The following is a 17,083-nucleotide window of genomic DNA, read 5'->3' on the forward strand; positions in this document are numbered from 1 at the left end:
CAACGTAATCTAATGTGTGTATCTATCTACTCTGCTATACGTCTGGGGCAACGTAATCTAATGTCTGTATCTATCTACTCTGCTATACGAATGGGGCAACGTAATCTAATGTCTGTATCTATCTACTCTGCTATACGTCTGGGGCAACGTAATCTAATGTGTGTATCTATCTACTCTGCTATACGAATGGGGCAACGTAATCTAATGTGTGTATCTATCTACTCTGCTATACGAATGGGGCAACGTAATCTAATGTGTGTATCTATCTACTCTGCTATACGAATGGGGCAACGTAATCTAATGTGTGTATCTATCTACTCTGCTATACGAATGGGGCAACGTAATCTAATGTGTGTATCTATCTACTCTGCTATACGAATGGGGCAACGTAATCTAATGTGTGTATCTATCTACTCTGCTATACGTCTGGGGCAACGTAATCTAATGTCTGTATCTATCTACTCTGCTATACGAATGGGGCAACGTAATCTAATGTCTGTATCTATCTACTCTGCTATACGTCTGGGGCAACGTAATCTAATGTGTGTATCTATCTACTCTGCTATACGAATGGGGCAACGTAATCTAATGTGTGTATCTATCTACTCTGCTATACGAATGGGGCAACGTAATCTAATGTGTGTATCTATCTACTCTGCTATACGAATGGGGCAACGTAATCTAATGTGTGTATCTATCTACTCTGCTATACGTCTGGGGCAACGTAATCTAATGTCTGTATCTATCTACTCTGCTATACGAATGGGGCAACTTAATCTAATGGGTGTATCTATCTACTCTGCTATACGAATGGGGCAAAGTAATCTAATGTGTGTATCTATCTACTCTGCTATACGAATGGGGCAACGTAATCTAATGTCTGTATCTATCTACTCTGCTATACGAATGGGGCAACGTAATCTAATGGGTGTATCTATCTACTCTGCTATACGAATTAGGCAACGTAATCTAATGGGTGTATCTATCTACTCTGCTATACGAATGGGGCAACGTAATCTAATGGGTGTATCTATCTACTCTGCTATACGAATGGGGCAACGTAATCTAATGTGTGTATCTATCTACTCTGCTATACGAATGGGGCAACGTAATCTAATGTCTGTATCTATCTACTCTGCTATACGAATGGGGCAACGTAATCTAATGTCTGTATCTATCTACTCTGCTATACGAATGGGGCAACGTAATCTAATGTCTGTATCTATCTACTCTGCTATACGTCTGGGGCAACGTTGTATGTAGAGGATGTCCTGCATTTGTTACTCAGGAGGATCCGTCCTTCTCTGAATGCAGACAGTCCTAGTCTGCAACCCAAATGGCACCCTATTCCCTATAGGCCCTATGAGGCCTCGCCAAAAAAGTAGTGCACTACGTAGGGAATAGGGTACAATTTGAGACGCACACCTGTTCGCCATCTAGCTCGCTCTCCCTGCATCCTTCTCCCTCCCTGTCTGTTGTTGTTAATGATGTGTTCCCTGCATCCTTCTCCCGCCCTGTCTGTTGTTAATGATGTGTTCCCTGCATCCTTCTCCCTCCCTGTCTGTTGTTGATGATGTCACTGCATCCTTCTCCCTCCCTGTCTCTTGTTGATGATGTCACTGCATCCTTCTCCCTCCCTGTCTGTTGTTGATGATGTCACTGCATCCTTCTCCCTCCCTGTCTGTTGTTGATGATGTCACTACATCCTACTCCCTCCCTGTCTGTTGTTGATGATGTCACTGCAGCCGCCTTTCTGCTCACTGCAACATACTTTATTCTAGACAACGACGGCACACACACACACACACACACACACACGCACACACACACACACGCCTGAGAAACCAAGTGTCTACAATGCTATGTTGGCTATGTTGAAATGATATCTCTCTCTCCATCCTTCAGAAGTTGGTGTCGGGGGGCCGACGCAGAGAGAAACAACACAGAGATGTAAACCAGCGTCACACACAACACAACAGAGATGTAAACCAGTGTTACAACACAACACAACACAACAGAGATGTAAACCAGCGATGGACAGATCAGTGACAGACATCAGGATGTAACACAGGAGAGGATGGACAGACCAGTGACATACATCAGGATGTAATACAGGAGAGGGTGGACAGACCAGTGACAGACATCAGGATGTAACACAGGAGAGGATGGACAGACCAGTGACAGACATCAGGATGTAACACAGGAGAGGATGGACAGACCAGTGACAGACATCAGGATGTAACACAGGAGAGGATGGACAGACCAGTGACAGACATCAGGATGTAATACAGGAGAGGATGGACAGACCAGTGACAGACATCAGGATGTAACACAGGAGAGGATGGACAGACCAGTGACAGACATCAGGATGTAACACAGGAGAGGATGGACAGACCAGTGACAGACATCAGGATGTAATAAAGGAGAGGATGGACAAACCAGTGACAGACATCAGGATGTAATACAGGAGAGGATGGACAGACCAGTGACAGACATCAGGATGTAACACAGGAGAGGATGGACAGACCAGTGACAGACATCATGCAGGAAGACCCCGCTGGTCCTGAGACATCAGACAGGATGTAACACATCAGACAGGGTGTAACACAGGAGAGGATGGAGAGGTTATTATAACACATCACTGACATCAACCCTGTAGAACACATCAGACAGGATGTAACACATCAGACAGGATGTAACACATCAGACAGGATGTAACACATCAGACAGGATGTAACACGGGAGAGGATGGCGAGGTTATTATAACACATCACTGACATCAACCCTGTAGAACACATCAGACAGGATGTAGTGGAACTATGAAGAGCAGGTGGAGTAGAACTACATACTGACAGTAACCTATAACATGGTCATACACACTGCTATCAGAGCCGTAAGGAGCCTGAAGTGCACTCTCCGAGCTGCTGACCTATATTCTGAGAAAAGGGGACAAGTGCAGTAGAAATATGTATATATATAGAGAGAGACAGAGAGAGAGAAAGAGAGACAGAGAGAGAGAGAGAGAGAGAGAGACAGAGAGACAGAGAGACAGAGAGAGAGAGAAAGAGAGACAGAGAGAGAGACAGAGAGACAGAGAGAGAGACAGAGAGACAGAGAGAGAGAGACAGAGAGAGAGACAGAGAGACAGAGAGAGAGAGAGAGAGAGAGAGAGAGACAGAGAGACAGAGAGACAGAGAGACAGAGAGAGAGACAGAGAGACAGAGAGACAGAGAGAGAGAGAGAGAGAGAGAGAGAGGGAGAGACAGAGAGACAGAGAGAGAGACAGAGAGACAGAGAGAGAGAGACAGAGAGAGAGACAGAGAGACAGAGAGAGAGAGAGAGAGAGAGAGACAGAGAGACAGAGAGACAGAGAGACAGAGAGAGAGAGAAAGAGAGACAGAGAGAGAGACAGAGAGACAGAGAGACAGAGAGACAGAGAGAGAGAGAGAGAGACAGAGAGGGAGAGACAGAGAGAGAGAGACAGAGACAGAGAGAGAGAGAGAGAGAGAGAGAGAGAGACAGAGAGAGAGAGAGAGAGAGAGAGAGAGAGAGACAGAGAGAGAGAGAGACAGACAGAGAGCGACTGTGACAAATACTCAGACCTAAGAGAATATTTCTTTCCCAAATTATAATTCAATACAAAGAATTTGAAACTATAAAAGATGAAGAAAAAATCAAATAGTTATTGGGTGAAAAGCCAAAATGTGCAGTTTTGGCAGCCAAATATGTGTCCTCCTGCCACAACCTGAGGGACAGCCAGTGAAAAGTGCAAAGTAATGTTGATAATATTTCCCATCTGGTTTTGTTTTGTCTTTCATACCAGGTCATGTGTCTTCTCAGTCAAGTTGACACTGGTCCACTACCAGGTCATGTGTCTTCTCAGTCATGTTGACACTGGTCCACTACCAGGTCATGTGTCTTCTCAGTCAAGTTGACACTGGTCCACTACCAGGTCATGTGTCTTCTCAGTCATGTTGACACTGGTCCACTACCAGGTCATGTGTCTTCTCAGTCAAGTTGACACTGGTCCACTACCAGGTCATGTGTCTTCTCAGTCAAGTTGACACTGGTCCACTACCAGGTCATGTGTCTTCTCAGTCAAGTTGACACTGGTCCACTACCAGGTCATGTGTCTTCTCAGTCATGTTGACACTGGTCCACTACCAGGTCATGTGTCTTCTCAGTCATGTTGACACTGGTCCACTACCAGGTCATGTGTCTTCTCAGTCATGTTGACACTGGTCCACTACCAGGTCATGTGTCTTCTCAGTCATGTTGACACTGGTCCACTACCAGGTCATGTGTCTTCTCAGTCAAGTTGACACTGGTCCACTAGCACTGCTTTAATGTATTGTTGTTCTCATTAATATTGTTGTTAATGGTAATCACATGTCCACTACTACTATTATTATTGCTTATATTTATTTATATATATATATATATATATATTTTTTTTTTATATATAAATAGATATTTTTATTTTTCGATATGTATACTTTGACAATGTAAGTAATAATGAACTTGCCATGTCAATAAAGTCAATTGAATTGAGAGAGAGAGAGAGAGAGAGAAGGAGAGAGGGAGAGAGAGAGAGAGAGAGGAGAGAGAGACAGACAGACAGACAGACAGACAGACAGACAGACAGACAGACAGACAGACAGACAGACAGACAGAGAGAGAGAGAGGGAGAGAGAGAGAGAGAGATAGACAGACAGACAGACAGACAGACAGACAGACAGACAGACAGACAGACAGACAGAGAGAGAGAGAGAAGAAGAAAACAGATAGCTGTTGTTTTGTGGTCTCCATTCTCCTGCCTGCCACCCTTTGAGCTCCACGTCTAGGTTTCCAGCAGAACAAAGTGAAGTGATGCATTATGGGCCCAGTTCCCAGTTCAGATGTAGTAGTGTTTTGTTCTCTGGTTCTACACTGAATGATAAGTGACTTGGTAGTAGTCCCACGTAGCCCAACCCAATGGCAATTAATTAACAAACAGACTGCTTCTCCCCTAATAAATACCTTGTCGTTGACGGAAGGATTTATTCTTTATGTACTTATACACAAACACGTTCATTTGAACTTACTTCCTGTTGTTTGTCAAGAGCGAAATATGTTGAGGCTTACATTAGACATTTAACAATATAAGACTACTACTATTATCATGATGTTGTGTATAGGGAACCTAATTAGGGCCCCACTTTCCCCCATCCCTGGGGCCTGATTAGAGTTCCACTTTCCCCCATCCCTAGGGCCTGATTAGGGCCCCACTTTCCCCCATCCCTGGGGCCTGATTAGAGTTCCACTTTCTCCCATCCCTAAGGCCTGATTAGGGCCCCACTTTCCCCCATCCCTAGGGCATGATTAGGGTCCCACTTCTCCCCCCATCTCTAGGGCCTGATTAGGGTCCCACTTCTCCCCCATCCCTAGGGCCTGATTAGGGTCCCACTCTCTCCCCCATCCCTAGGGCCTGATTAGGGTCCCACTTTCCCCCATCCCTAGGGCCTGATTAGGGAGAGAGTGGGATTACACCAGACTATCTTCTAGAATAGACCCATTACAAAGAGATTATCTTCTAGAATAGACCCATTACAACCAGACTATCTTCTAGAATAGACCCATTACAACCAGACCTGGAAAAGACCCATTACACCAGACCTGGAATAGACCCATTACACCAGACCTGGAATTACAACCAGACCATTACAACCAGACTATTTTCTAGAATAGACCCATTACAACCAGATTATCTTCTAGAATAGACCCATTACAACCAGACTATCTTCTAGAATAGACCCATTACAACCAGAATATCTTCTAGAATAGACCCATTACACCAGACCTGGAATAGACCCATTACAACCAGACTATCTTCTAGAATAGACCCATTACAACCAGACTATCTTCTAGAATAGACCCATTACACCAGACCTGGAATAGACCCATTACAACCAGACTATCTTCTAGAATAGACCCATTACAACCAGACTATCTTCTAGAATAGACCCATTACAACCAGACTATCTTCTAGAATAGACCCATTACAACCAGACTATCTTCTAGAACAGACCCATTACAACCAGACTATCTTCTAGAATAGACCCATTACAACCAGACTATCTTCTAGAATAGACCCATTACAACCAGACCAGATTAGACCCATTACAACCAGACTATCTTCTAGAATAGACCAATTACAACCAGACTATCTTCTAGAATAGACCCATTACAACCAGACCAGAATAGACCCATTACAACCAGACTATCTTCTAGAATAGACCCATTACAACCAGACTATCTTCTAGAATAGACCCATTACAACCAGACTATCTTCTAGAATAGACCCATTACAACCAGACTATCTTCTAGAATAGACCCATTACAACCAGACTATCTTCTAGAATAGACCCATTACAACCAGACTATCTTCTAGATTAGACCCATTACAACCAGACTATCTTCTAGAATACAACCCCATCCTCTTGGGATGCTGAACCCAGTCGGATGGTGAGATGGGCTGCAGCCCAAATATCATCTTATTCCCTATATAGTGCACTTCTTTAGACCAGGCCCCTATTCCCCATATAGACCAGAGCCCTATTCACTATATTGGGTACCAGTTGGGCCGCAGTATGTAGGGAATAGGGTGACATTTGAGACCCCCACGGTGTGTTGGTGCTGCTCCAGTCAGAGACCCCCCATGGTATGTTGGAGCTGGTCCAGTCAGAGACCCCCATGGTGTGTTGGAGCTGGTCCAGTCACTCAGAGACCCCCATGGTGTGTTAGAGCTGGTCCAGTAACTCAGAGACTCCCACGCTGTGTTAGAGCTGGTCCAGTCACTCAGAGACCCCCATGGTGTGTTCGAGCTGGTCCAGTCACTCAGAGACCCCCATGGTGTAATGGAGCTGGTCCAGTCAGAGACCCCATGGTGTGTTGGAGCTGGTCCAGTCAGAGACCCCATGGTGTGTTCGAGCTGGTCCAGTCAGAGACCCCATGGTGTGTTGGAGCTGGTCCAGTCAGAGACCCCCATGGTGTGTTGGAGCTGGTCCAGTCAGAGACCCCCATGGTGTGTTGGAGCTGGTCCAGTCACTCAGAGACCCCCCATGGTGTGTTGGAGCTGGTCCAGTCACTCAGAGACCCCCCATGGTGTGTTGGAGCTGGTCCAGTCACTCAGAGACCCCCATGGTGTGTTGGAGCTGGTCCAGTCAGAGACCCATCAGAAATACATTAACACCAATAACAAACGATAATGTATAGGATATGAGTCTGGCAGGTACAGTGGCTTGCGAAAGTATTCACCCCCCTTGGCATTTATCCTATTTTGTTGCCTTGCAGCCTGGAATTAAAATATATATTTTTGGAAGTTTGTATAATTTGATTTACACAACATGCCGACCACTTTGAAGATGCAAAATGTTTTTAATTGTGAAACAAACAATAAATAAGACAAAAAAAACAGAAAACTTGAGTGTGCATAACTATTCACCCCCCAAAGTCAATACTTTGTAGAACCACCTTCTGCAGCAATTACAGCTGCAAGTCTCTTGGGGTATGTCTCTATAAGCATGGCACATCTAGCCACTGGGATTTTTGCCCATTCTTCAAGGCAAAACTGCTCCAGCTCCTTCAAGTTGGATGGGTTCCACTGATGTACAGCAATCTTTAGGTCATACCACAGATTCTCAATTGGATTGAGTTCTGGGATTTGACTAGGCCATTCCAAGACATTTAAATGGTTCCCCTTAAACCACTCAAGTGTTGCTTTAGCAGTTTGTCATTGTCCTGCTGGAAGGTGAACCTCCATCCCAGTCTCAAATCTCTGGAAGACTGACAGGTTTCCCTCAAGAATTTCCCTGTATTTAGAGCCAGCCATCATTTATTCAATTCTGACCAGTTTCCCAGTCCATGCCAATGAAAAACATCCCCACAGCATGATACTGACACCCCCATGCTCACTGTGGGGATGGTGTCCTCGGGGTGATGAGAGGTGTTGGGTTTGCTCCAGCCATAGCGTTTTCCTAGATAGCCTAAAAGCTCAATTTTAGTCTTATCTGACCATATTTTCCATATGTTTGGGGAGTCTCCCACATGCCTTTCGGCGAACACCAAACGTGTTTGCTTCTTTTTTTATTTTTTTCTGTCTCTCTTCCATAAAGCCCAGATATGTGGACAGGTGGACTTAACTTTAACTAATTATGTGACTTCTGAAGGTAATTGATTGCACCAGGTTTAGGGTTATGGTTAGGGTAAAGGTTTAGGGTTAGGGTAAGGGGTTAGTGGTTAGGTTTATAATTAGGGTTAGGGTAAGGGTAAGGGGTTAGTGGTTAGGTTCAGGGTTATATTCAGGATTATAATTAGGGTTAGGGTAAGGGGTTAGTGGTTAGGTTCAGGGTTATATTCAGGATTATAATTAGGGTTAGGGTAAGGGGTTAGTGGTTAGGTTTAGCGTTAGTGTAAGGAGTTAGGTCAAGGTTTAATGTTTGGGTTACGGGTTAAGGTTAGGGTTATGGGTTAGGGTTAGGGTTATGGGTTAGGGAAAATAGGATTTTTAATGGGAATTTATTTGAGGGCCCCACGAGAATAGAGGAACATGTGTCTGTGTGAGAGAGAGTCTGGCAGGTAGCTTGTGGGGAAAATGGTGGGTCTCTGATTACATAGGCTGACTGGGACCATAATGTGCTGTAATGACAGACAGCTCTCACTACTGTAGGACCATAGTGTACTGTAATGACAGACAGCTCTCACTACTGACTGGGACCATAGTGTACTGTAATGACAGACAGCTCTCACTACTGTAGGACCATAGTGTACTGTAATGACAGACAGCTCTCTCTACTGTAGGACCATAGTGTACTGTAATGACAGCTCTCACTACTGACTGGGACCATAGTGTACTGTAATGACAGACAGCTCTCACTACTGACTGGGACCATAGTGTACTGTAATGACAGACAGCTCTCACTACTGACTGGGACCATAGTGTACTGTAATGACAGACAGCTCTCACTACTGTAGGACCATAGTGTACTGTAATGACAGACAGCTCTCACTACTGACTGGGACCATAGTGTACTGTAATGACAGACAGCTCTCACTACTGTAGGACCATAGTGTGCTGTAATGACAGACAGCTCTCACTACTGACTGGGACCATAGTGTACTGTAATGACAGACAGCTCTCACTACTGACTGGGACCATAGTGTACTGTAATGACAGACAGCTCTCACTACTGACTGGGACCATAATGTGCTGTAATGACAGACAGCTCTCACTATTGTAGGACCATAGTGTACTGTAATGACAGACAGCTCTCACTACTGACTGGGACCATAGTGTACTGTAATTACAGACAACTCTCACTACTGACTGGGACCATAGTGTACTGTAATGACAGACAGCTCTCACTACTGTAGGACCATAGTGTACTGTAATGACAGACAGCTCTCACTACTGTAGGACCATAGTGTACTGTAATGACAGACAGCTCTCACTACTGACTGGGACCATAGTGTACTGTAATGACAGACAGCTCTCACTACTGACTGGGACCATAGTGTACTGTAATGACAGACAGCTCTCACTACTGACTGGGACCATAATGTGCTGTAATGACAGACAGCTCTCACTATTGTAGGACCATAGTGTACTGTAATGACAGACATCTCTCACTACTGACTGGGACCATAGTGTACTGTAATTACAGACAACTCTCACTACTGACTGGGACCATAGTGTACTGTAATGACAGACAGCTCTCACTACTGTAGGACCATAGTGTACTGTAATGACAGACAGCTCTCACTACTGTAGGACCATAGTGTACTGTAATGACAGACAGCTCTCACTACTGACTGGGACCATAGTGTACTGTAATGACAGACAGCTCTCACTACTGACTAGGACCATAGTGTACTGTAATGACAGACAGCTCTCACTACTGTAGGACCATAGTGTACTGTAATGACAGACAGCTCTCACTACTGTAGGACCATAGTGTACTGTAATGACAGACAGCTCTCACTACTGTAGGACCATAGTGTACTGTAATGACAGACAGCTCTCACTACTGACTGGGACCATAGTGAACTGTAATGACAGACTGCTCTCACTACTGTAGGACCATAGTGTACTGTAATGACAGACAGCTCTCACTACTGACTGGGACCATAGTGTACTGTAATGACAGACAGCTCTCACTACTGTAGGACTATAGTATACTGTAATGACAGACAGCTCTCACTACTGACTGGGACCATAATGTGCTGTAATGACAGACAGCTCTCACTACTGACTGGGACCATAGTGTACTGTAATGACAGACAGCTCTCACTACTGTAGGACCATAGTGTACTGTAATGACAGACAGCTCTCACTACTGTAGGACCATAGTGTACTGTAATGACAGACAGCTCTCACTACTGACTGGGACCATAATGTGCTGTAATGACACACAGCTCTCACTACTGACTGGGACCATAATGTGCTGTAATGACAGACAGCTCTCACTACTGACTGGGACCATAGTGTACTGTAATGACAGACAGCTCTCACTACTGACTGGGACCATAATGTGCTGTAATGACAGACAGCTCTCACTACTGTAGGACCATAGTGTACTGTAATGACAGACAGCTCTCACCTCTGTAGGACCATAGTGTACTGTAATGACAGACAGCTCTCACTGCTGTAGGACCATAGTGTACTGTAATGACAGACAGCTCTCACTACTGACTGGGACCATAGTGTACTGTAATGACAGACAGCTCTCACTACTGACTGGGACCATAGTGTACTGTAATGACAGACAGCTCTCACTACTGTAGGACCATAGTGTACTGTAATGACAGACAGCTCTCACTACTGTAGGACCATAGTGTACTGTAATGACAGACAGCTCTCACTACTGTAGGACCATAGTGTACTGTAATGACAGACAGCTCTCACTACTGTAGGACCATAGTGTACTGTAATGACAGACAGCTCTCACTACTGACTGGGACCATAGTGTACTGTAATGACAGACAGCTCTCACTACTGTAGGACCATAGTGTACTGTAATGACAGACAGCTCTCACTACTGACTAGGACCATAGTGTACTGTAATGACAGACAGCTCTCACTACTGTAGGACCATAGTGTACTGTAATGACAGACAGCTCTCACTACTGTAGGACCATAGTGTACTGTAATGACAGACAGCTCTCACTACTGTAGGACCATAGTGTACTGTAATGACAGACAGCTCTCACTACTGTAGGACCATAGTGTACTGTAATGACAGACAGCTCTCACTACTGACTGGGACCATAGTGTACTGTAATGACAGACAGCTCTCACTACTGTAGGACCATAGTGTACTGTAATGACAGCTCTCACTACTGTAGGACCATAGTGTACTGTAATGACAGACAGCTCTCACTACTGTAGGACCATAGTGTACTGTAATGACAGACAGCTCTCACTACTGTAGGACCATAGTGTACTGTAATGACAGACAGCTCTATAGTTCACTGCTTCTAAAGTGGTGAAGCCACGAGGTACACAAACACATACATCAATTTGATTTGATTTTCAACACACACACTGTACACACACCGTACACACACACACCGTACACACACACACCGTACACACACACACACTGTACACACACCGTACCCACACACACTGTACACACACACACCGTACACACACACACCGTAAACACACACACCGTACACACACACACTGTACACACACCGTACACACACACACTGTACACACACACACTGTACACACACACACACTGTACACACACCATACACACACACACACTGTACACACACACACACACACCGTACACACACACACTGTACACACACACACACACCGTACACACACACACTGTACACACACACACTGTACACACACCGTACACACACACACCGTACACACACACACCGTACGCACACACACTGTACACACACCGTACACACACACACAGTACACACACTGTACACACACTGTACACACACACACCGTACACACACACACCGTACACACACACACTGTACACACACTGTACACACACACACTGTACACACACACACTGTACACACACACACTGTACACACACCGTACACACACACACTGTACACACACACACACACACACACACACCGTACACACACACACTGTACACACACACACACACACCATACACACACACACTGTACACACACACACACACACCGTACACACACACACCGTACACACACACACTGTACACACACCGTACACACACACACTGTACACACACCGTACACACACACACCGTACGCACACACACTGTACACACACTGTACACACACACCGTACACACACACACTGTACACACACACACTGTACACACACCGTACACACACACACTGTACACACACACACACTGTACACACACACACACAATGTACACACACTGTACACACACACACTGTACACACACTGTACACACACCGTACACACACACACTGTACACACACTGTGTACACACACACACTGTACACACACTGTACACACACCGTACACAGACACACACTGTACACACACCGTACACACACCATACACACAAACACCCACCCCGTACACACCCACCCTGCACACAGAGGCAGTAGGCCTAAGAGGTTCAACATCAGCACTGAGGACAGAAAGGTGGAGACAGTACTTCCTATAACAACAAACCAGCTTCCGCTTCTAATGCACAAATAAGATACATAAGGTTTATATTAGGATTGACTGGTACATTACACTACTGGCCTACATCTTCCTCACCGCATCACACACTAGTTTATTTCAGGCATAAATAAAATGAGGAAATATGTATAGGCCTGTGATGTTATCTGTCTGACATCAACAGAACTCGAAGTCTTCCTGAGTTTGGCCTAATATATATATTTTTTTTTACAACTGCCTGGTTCGCATCTCTGACAACGGTTCTATTTAGCTGTAATGGGTCATCTCCTGATCTGCTATGCTATAGGCTAGCTATAACTTATCGGCAAAGACATATGTCACTGAGGTCGCACTGAATAGAACGTCAATAGGCCTACAAAGCGTGGTCCATTCATGATTACTCTGCTGACCGAATGAAATGGTATAGTGAATATAGTCTAATCCGTAATCAATAATAAACGAAAGGACACTGAACGGAATTAAGCGGTCACCAGCCCGAAGGCTAACCACGCCACTTGGGTTAGCAGGAGGGCTGGAGCCGCTCACACTAGGTAGTGTGGCAACAGGCAGGACTAGATCAGACCGCGGGGACGAGAGTAGCCTAGTCTAAAAGCTACATCTTTTAAAACCTGATGTCCTTTCGTTTACTTTCGTAAAATAATACAACTTGGCCGTGACCGGACTATGTAACACGATGTTGTGCTAAATGTATGGGAGAATAAAAGCTGAGGTCGTAAAATCTACCTACTTAAAATCATAGTCGAGAACAGCAAAACAGCGGGAAAAAACGAACAAACAGTTGTTCACACCGTGACCTGAAATCCCTTGAGAGCTGTTAGAGGACAGACGGCACCATATCCCATGTATAGTGCGCTAGAAAATATGGTGTCATTTGAGACCAAATCAGAATTTAGCAGCGAGGAGCCTTCTCCACTTTTCCTCTGGAAAAAAAGGAAGCTCGAGCTCATTGCGTAAAAAAAAAAACTGAGAATAGATGTGGATCTCATCTGACGGAAAATTCAAATAAACCAGGATATGATGATAATAACAATAATAGGTTGGTTATTTCAACAACAGGCTATTAGAGAAGAAGAACCATTGATTTCCCAGGCATGTTCAGCGTGGCACCAGATACGGAGGTCATGGCAGGGCGGCCTATCAAAGATAACCTGTCCATGGTGCTGAAAAGGCCGCCCGAGGCTGCGCAATGCCCGGAGCACCAAATCAACAATTAATGGCGAATGAAAGAGCCTATAGGCTACAATTCAAGGAGGAAAGTTGAACTACATTTCGTTACGAGTTTGCTAAAGTTGACATAATAGTATAGGTCAACAACAACCAGCCATCGGTGCAGAAATATTATCAGAGGAATCCCCATGTGTGATGCTGCGTTACGCAATGTAGACTGCTATGACCAATACTATGAGACAGATAACAAATATTAATAGCGAGTGTCAGGGGGTTGACACCAAGATGATATGTAGGCTATGTAATAGTTATACTCTGAGACCAAACCAATCAACTGCTGCGCCACATATGCTGAGGCACAAGCTTAGGCAGGATTCCATGTACGAGACCACCGTCTGCTGCTCGCAGCTCGAGCACTCTCTCTCTCTCTCTCTCTCTGTTGCTATGGGCCCCCGCCCCTCCTCTCTCTGCTGACGCCACGGTGTCGGTGGCACCGATAAAGGACAAGGCAACTATAACCTACTCCGTAGTTTGTTAAGACAATGATCTAGTAAATCACTGCATTGTAGGCTATTTCGTCATATAGCCTAAGGACACTAGTGATTTAGCCACTGTTGTGAGTTAGTAATGCTCAGCTCAACGTGGGAAGAGTCAAATAGCCTACTGCGCAACATGCATGCAACAGACAGACCCTTGATCAGAATAGGCCTATAGGCTATTGCTTGATGCATATTCAACGTAATTATGTCCCACGTTATCCGTATCTTGTTTGAGATTTTAAACGCAAAATCCCAAAATATAGATTCTAGTGTGATGACAATTGAGGCCCTGCGCATAGCCTGTGACTTTAATTAGATTATAAATGCCTAAACTAACCTGTTCATGTGCCATGTCTTGCCCATGAATGCAAATTACATGTAACCTACTTTAGCCCTGTACGTTTCACACGCGAGCATCGATCCATGATAAATGAATCGATAGGTGATCGAAAATATCGATGCGCATCAGTGGGCTATCATTTTGTGCACGCACTCAGACCGTGCGTTTCCTCCATTGCATCCTGTAAACGGGCTTGATTTGAATGCTCCAAGCATTAAAACTGAATCGATCCACAAGTTTGTAAACGATTACAACATTGGCATTAGGGTAAAATGCATGTGTGAAACCATATTTATCCAATAGGGGTGCGATCATGTGTTAGTCCGTTGGTTACCTGTCGGCTAATAATAATGATGATCTGTTGCTGCTAGGCTAACCTAACTACGGCTGCCTGAATGTATGCAGATAAAACTGTGAAAACGCATTGACACTTCCAATAACCCGTTATGGTTTGTGTCATATGTCCATCTGTTTAAAAGAGAAAGTAACAAGACATTCCGTCTCCAACCCATACCAGAATAAATATAATGCATCTCCCCCAACAACACAGACACACACACAGCTTGAAAACAACTGAATATCAAAAAAAAAAGACATTACCTTGATGGTTCTCAAGGGTGTCCTCTGGTATGTACATGTTTTTGCTTTCATTTACCATAAATATGGTCCAGCTTTATCCGTAGGTGAATGGAGAAAAGGGTTGTAAAAAGGAGTAGAGAGGAAGAAAAAAAAGAAACCAAAGAGAAGGAAAATAAAAAAAAGAATAACGCCCGGACAGCTTTCGATATTCCTTTTTTTGTTGCGTTTCAGTAAATATTACCTGATCCCCATTCTGGAGTTGGAACACATAAATAGATATTCGCTTGAACCACCTAAGAAGACGAACCAGTGCATCCTCGGAACATCCGGGCCCTACCTAAGAAACATGGCACTAGCACCATTTGCTGTTAGCCTACCTATGAATCAAAATCCTATCAATTTGCCCGCAGATGTTTTAAATAGGGTACATCAAAAGCCGGACCAATGACACCAAACCCCGCGCGCTGCCACTGATGCCGTAAAAGGAATAGAAGCAAAGATTCAAGCTCTCAGCGCAAAAAAAAAAAAGATCTATATTCCAGAACTGCTGCTCACACAGGGTTAAATCTTCCAATAGAATCGATTCCACCAAATGCTGTCCAAAAAACAGGCAAATACACGTGGCGTGCCTCATTTACAGATACTTTCTGTCATCAATTCCAGGCCAAAATCGTACGAAACGGGAGTTGTTCAATAGCCCTGTGGAGAGCGGCCGCTTGTACCTTTCTGCAGTGATATTGTCTGGTGAGAGGAAAGAGAGGGAGAGCGCACAAGAGAGAGGGGGGTGACGACCAAGCCCCCTCCCCTGTAGACGATCTGACTGGTTCCAGATGTTAGCCTGTTACAACGTTAGAAAACAGAGTAAACCGTCCATGATTTTCCAGACTTGCTATCTCTGGAGAGGGAGCTAAATAATCACAGTGAAGTCAGATCGGGCTTGTGCTTTGATTTCTGGAGGATGTAACAAGGAAGGAGGAAATCAGTTAAACCTGACTTGAATTATATCTGGATGGATTCAATCCCAAACGTGAGACCTGTATCACTGACAATAGCAGGCTAACCAGTTTGTAAACATGCCGTTTTTTTGAATGCCTTAGTGGCTTAATATACACATTTATGGGAAGCCGATGGAAGATAATTAAGTTTACACCTTAGTCGGCTACATTTTGATTTCCAAGACCTCGATTTTACGCGCGTCAAACGTGGCCAAAATATGCGTAATGTTTCCACCCAGATGGAAACGCAAAACATGCTCAATTTGATTCGGCACGAACGTGTTACACAGATACAACCACCATTTCAAGTGAATCCCTATAGGCCAGAAACAAATAGGTTATGTCGATATTCAAATTGAAAATAAGACAGGCTATAGCCTACAGTATATGCAACCCCATCTCATTCACGTCGAGAACGACTTTCAGGGTCCTACCCTGATAATGACCACAGCAGAACACTGCAATGAAAAATCCTTGAGTCCTCAAAAGATTGTTCCGTTTAGAGAAACTATTACATAATCGACCTCAGTCTATAAATGTCCTAGGTCAACTTGGCGTTGTGTTTAAAACGAGCCAGATAGAGGGAGTGGCATTTTAGTGCAGGTCGTGGGAACTAAGGATGGGGATAGAGTACTCTGGTTTTGTCCAAAATAGAACTCTATTCCCTAAGTCGTTTGTCACGTGGGAGGCAGACTGGATGCTGCTGTGCTGTGTTTGCCATATTAGTTATTGTCCC

The 17,083-nt window shown here is 44.5% G+C and overlaps 1 protein-coding gene across 1 annotated transcript in view; it reads right to left on the minus strand.

The window, feature by feature from the left end:
- Positions 1–15,873, minus strand: part of LOC139393293 (calcium channel, voltage-dependent, L type, alpha 1C subunit) — a 511,196-nt gene extending 495,323 nt beyond the window's left edge. Inside the window, exon 1 of the mRNA XM_071141816.1 lies at positions 15,374–15,873. Coding sequence (XP_070997917.1) covers positions 15,374–15,431 — 58 coding nt within the window. The 5' untranslated portion in view covers positions 15,432–15,873. The remainder of the gene's footprint in view (positions 1–15,373) is intronic.
- Between the last annotated feature and the right edge of the window lie 1,210 nt (positions 15,874–17,083).

This window comes from Oncorhynchus clarkii, chromosome 33 (assembly GCF_045791955.1).
Source record: "Oncorhynchus clarkii lewisi isolate Uvic-CL-2024 chromosome 33, UVic_Ocla_1.0, whole genome shotgun sequence".
NCBI classification, from domain to species: domain Eukaryota; kingdom Metazoa; phylum Chordata; class Actinopteri; order Salmoniformes; family Salmonidae; genus Oncorhynchus; species Oncorhynchus clarkii.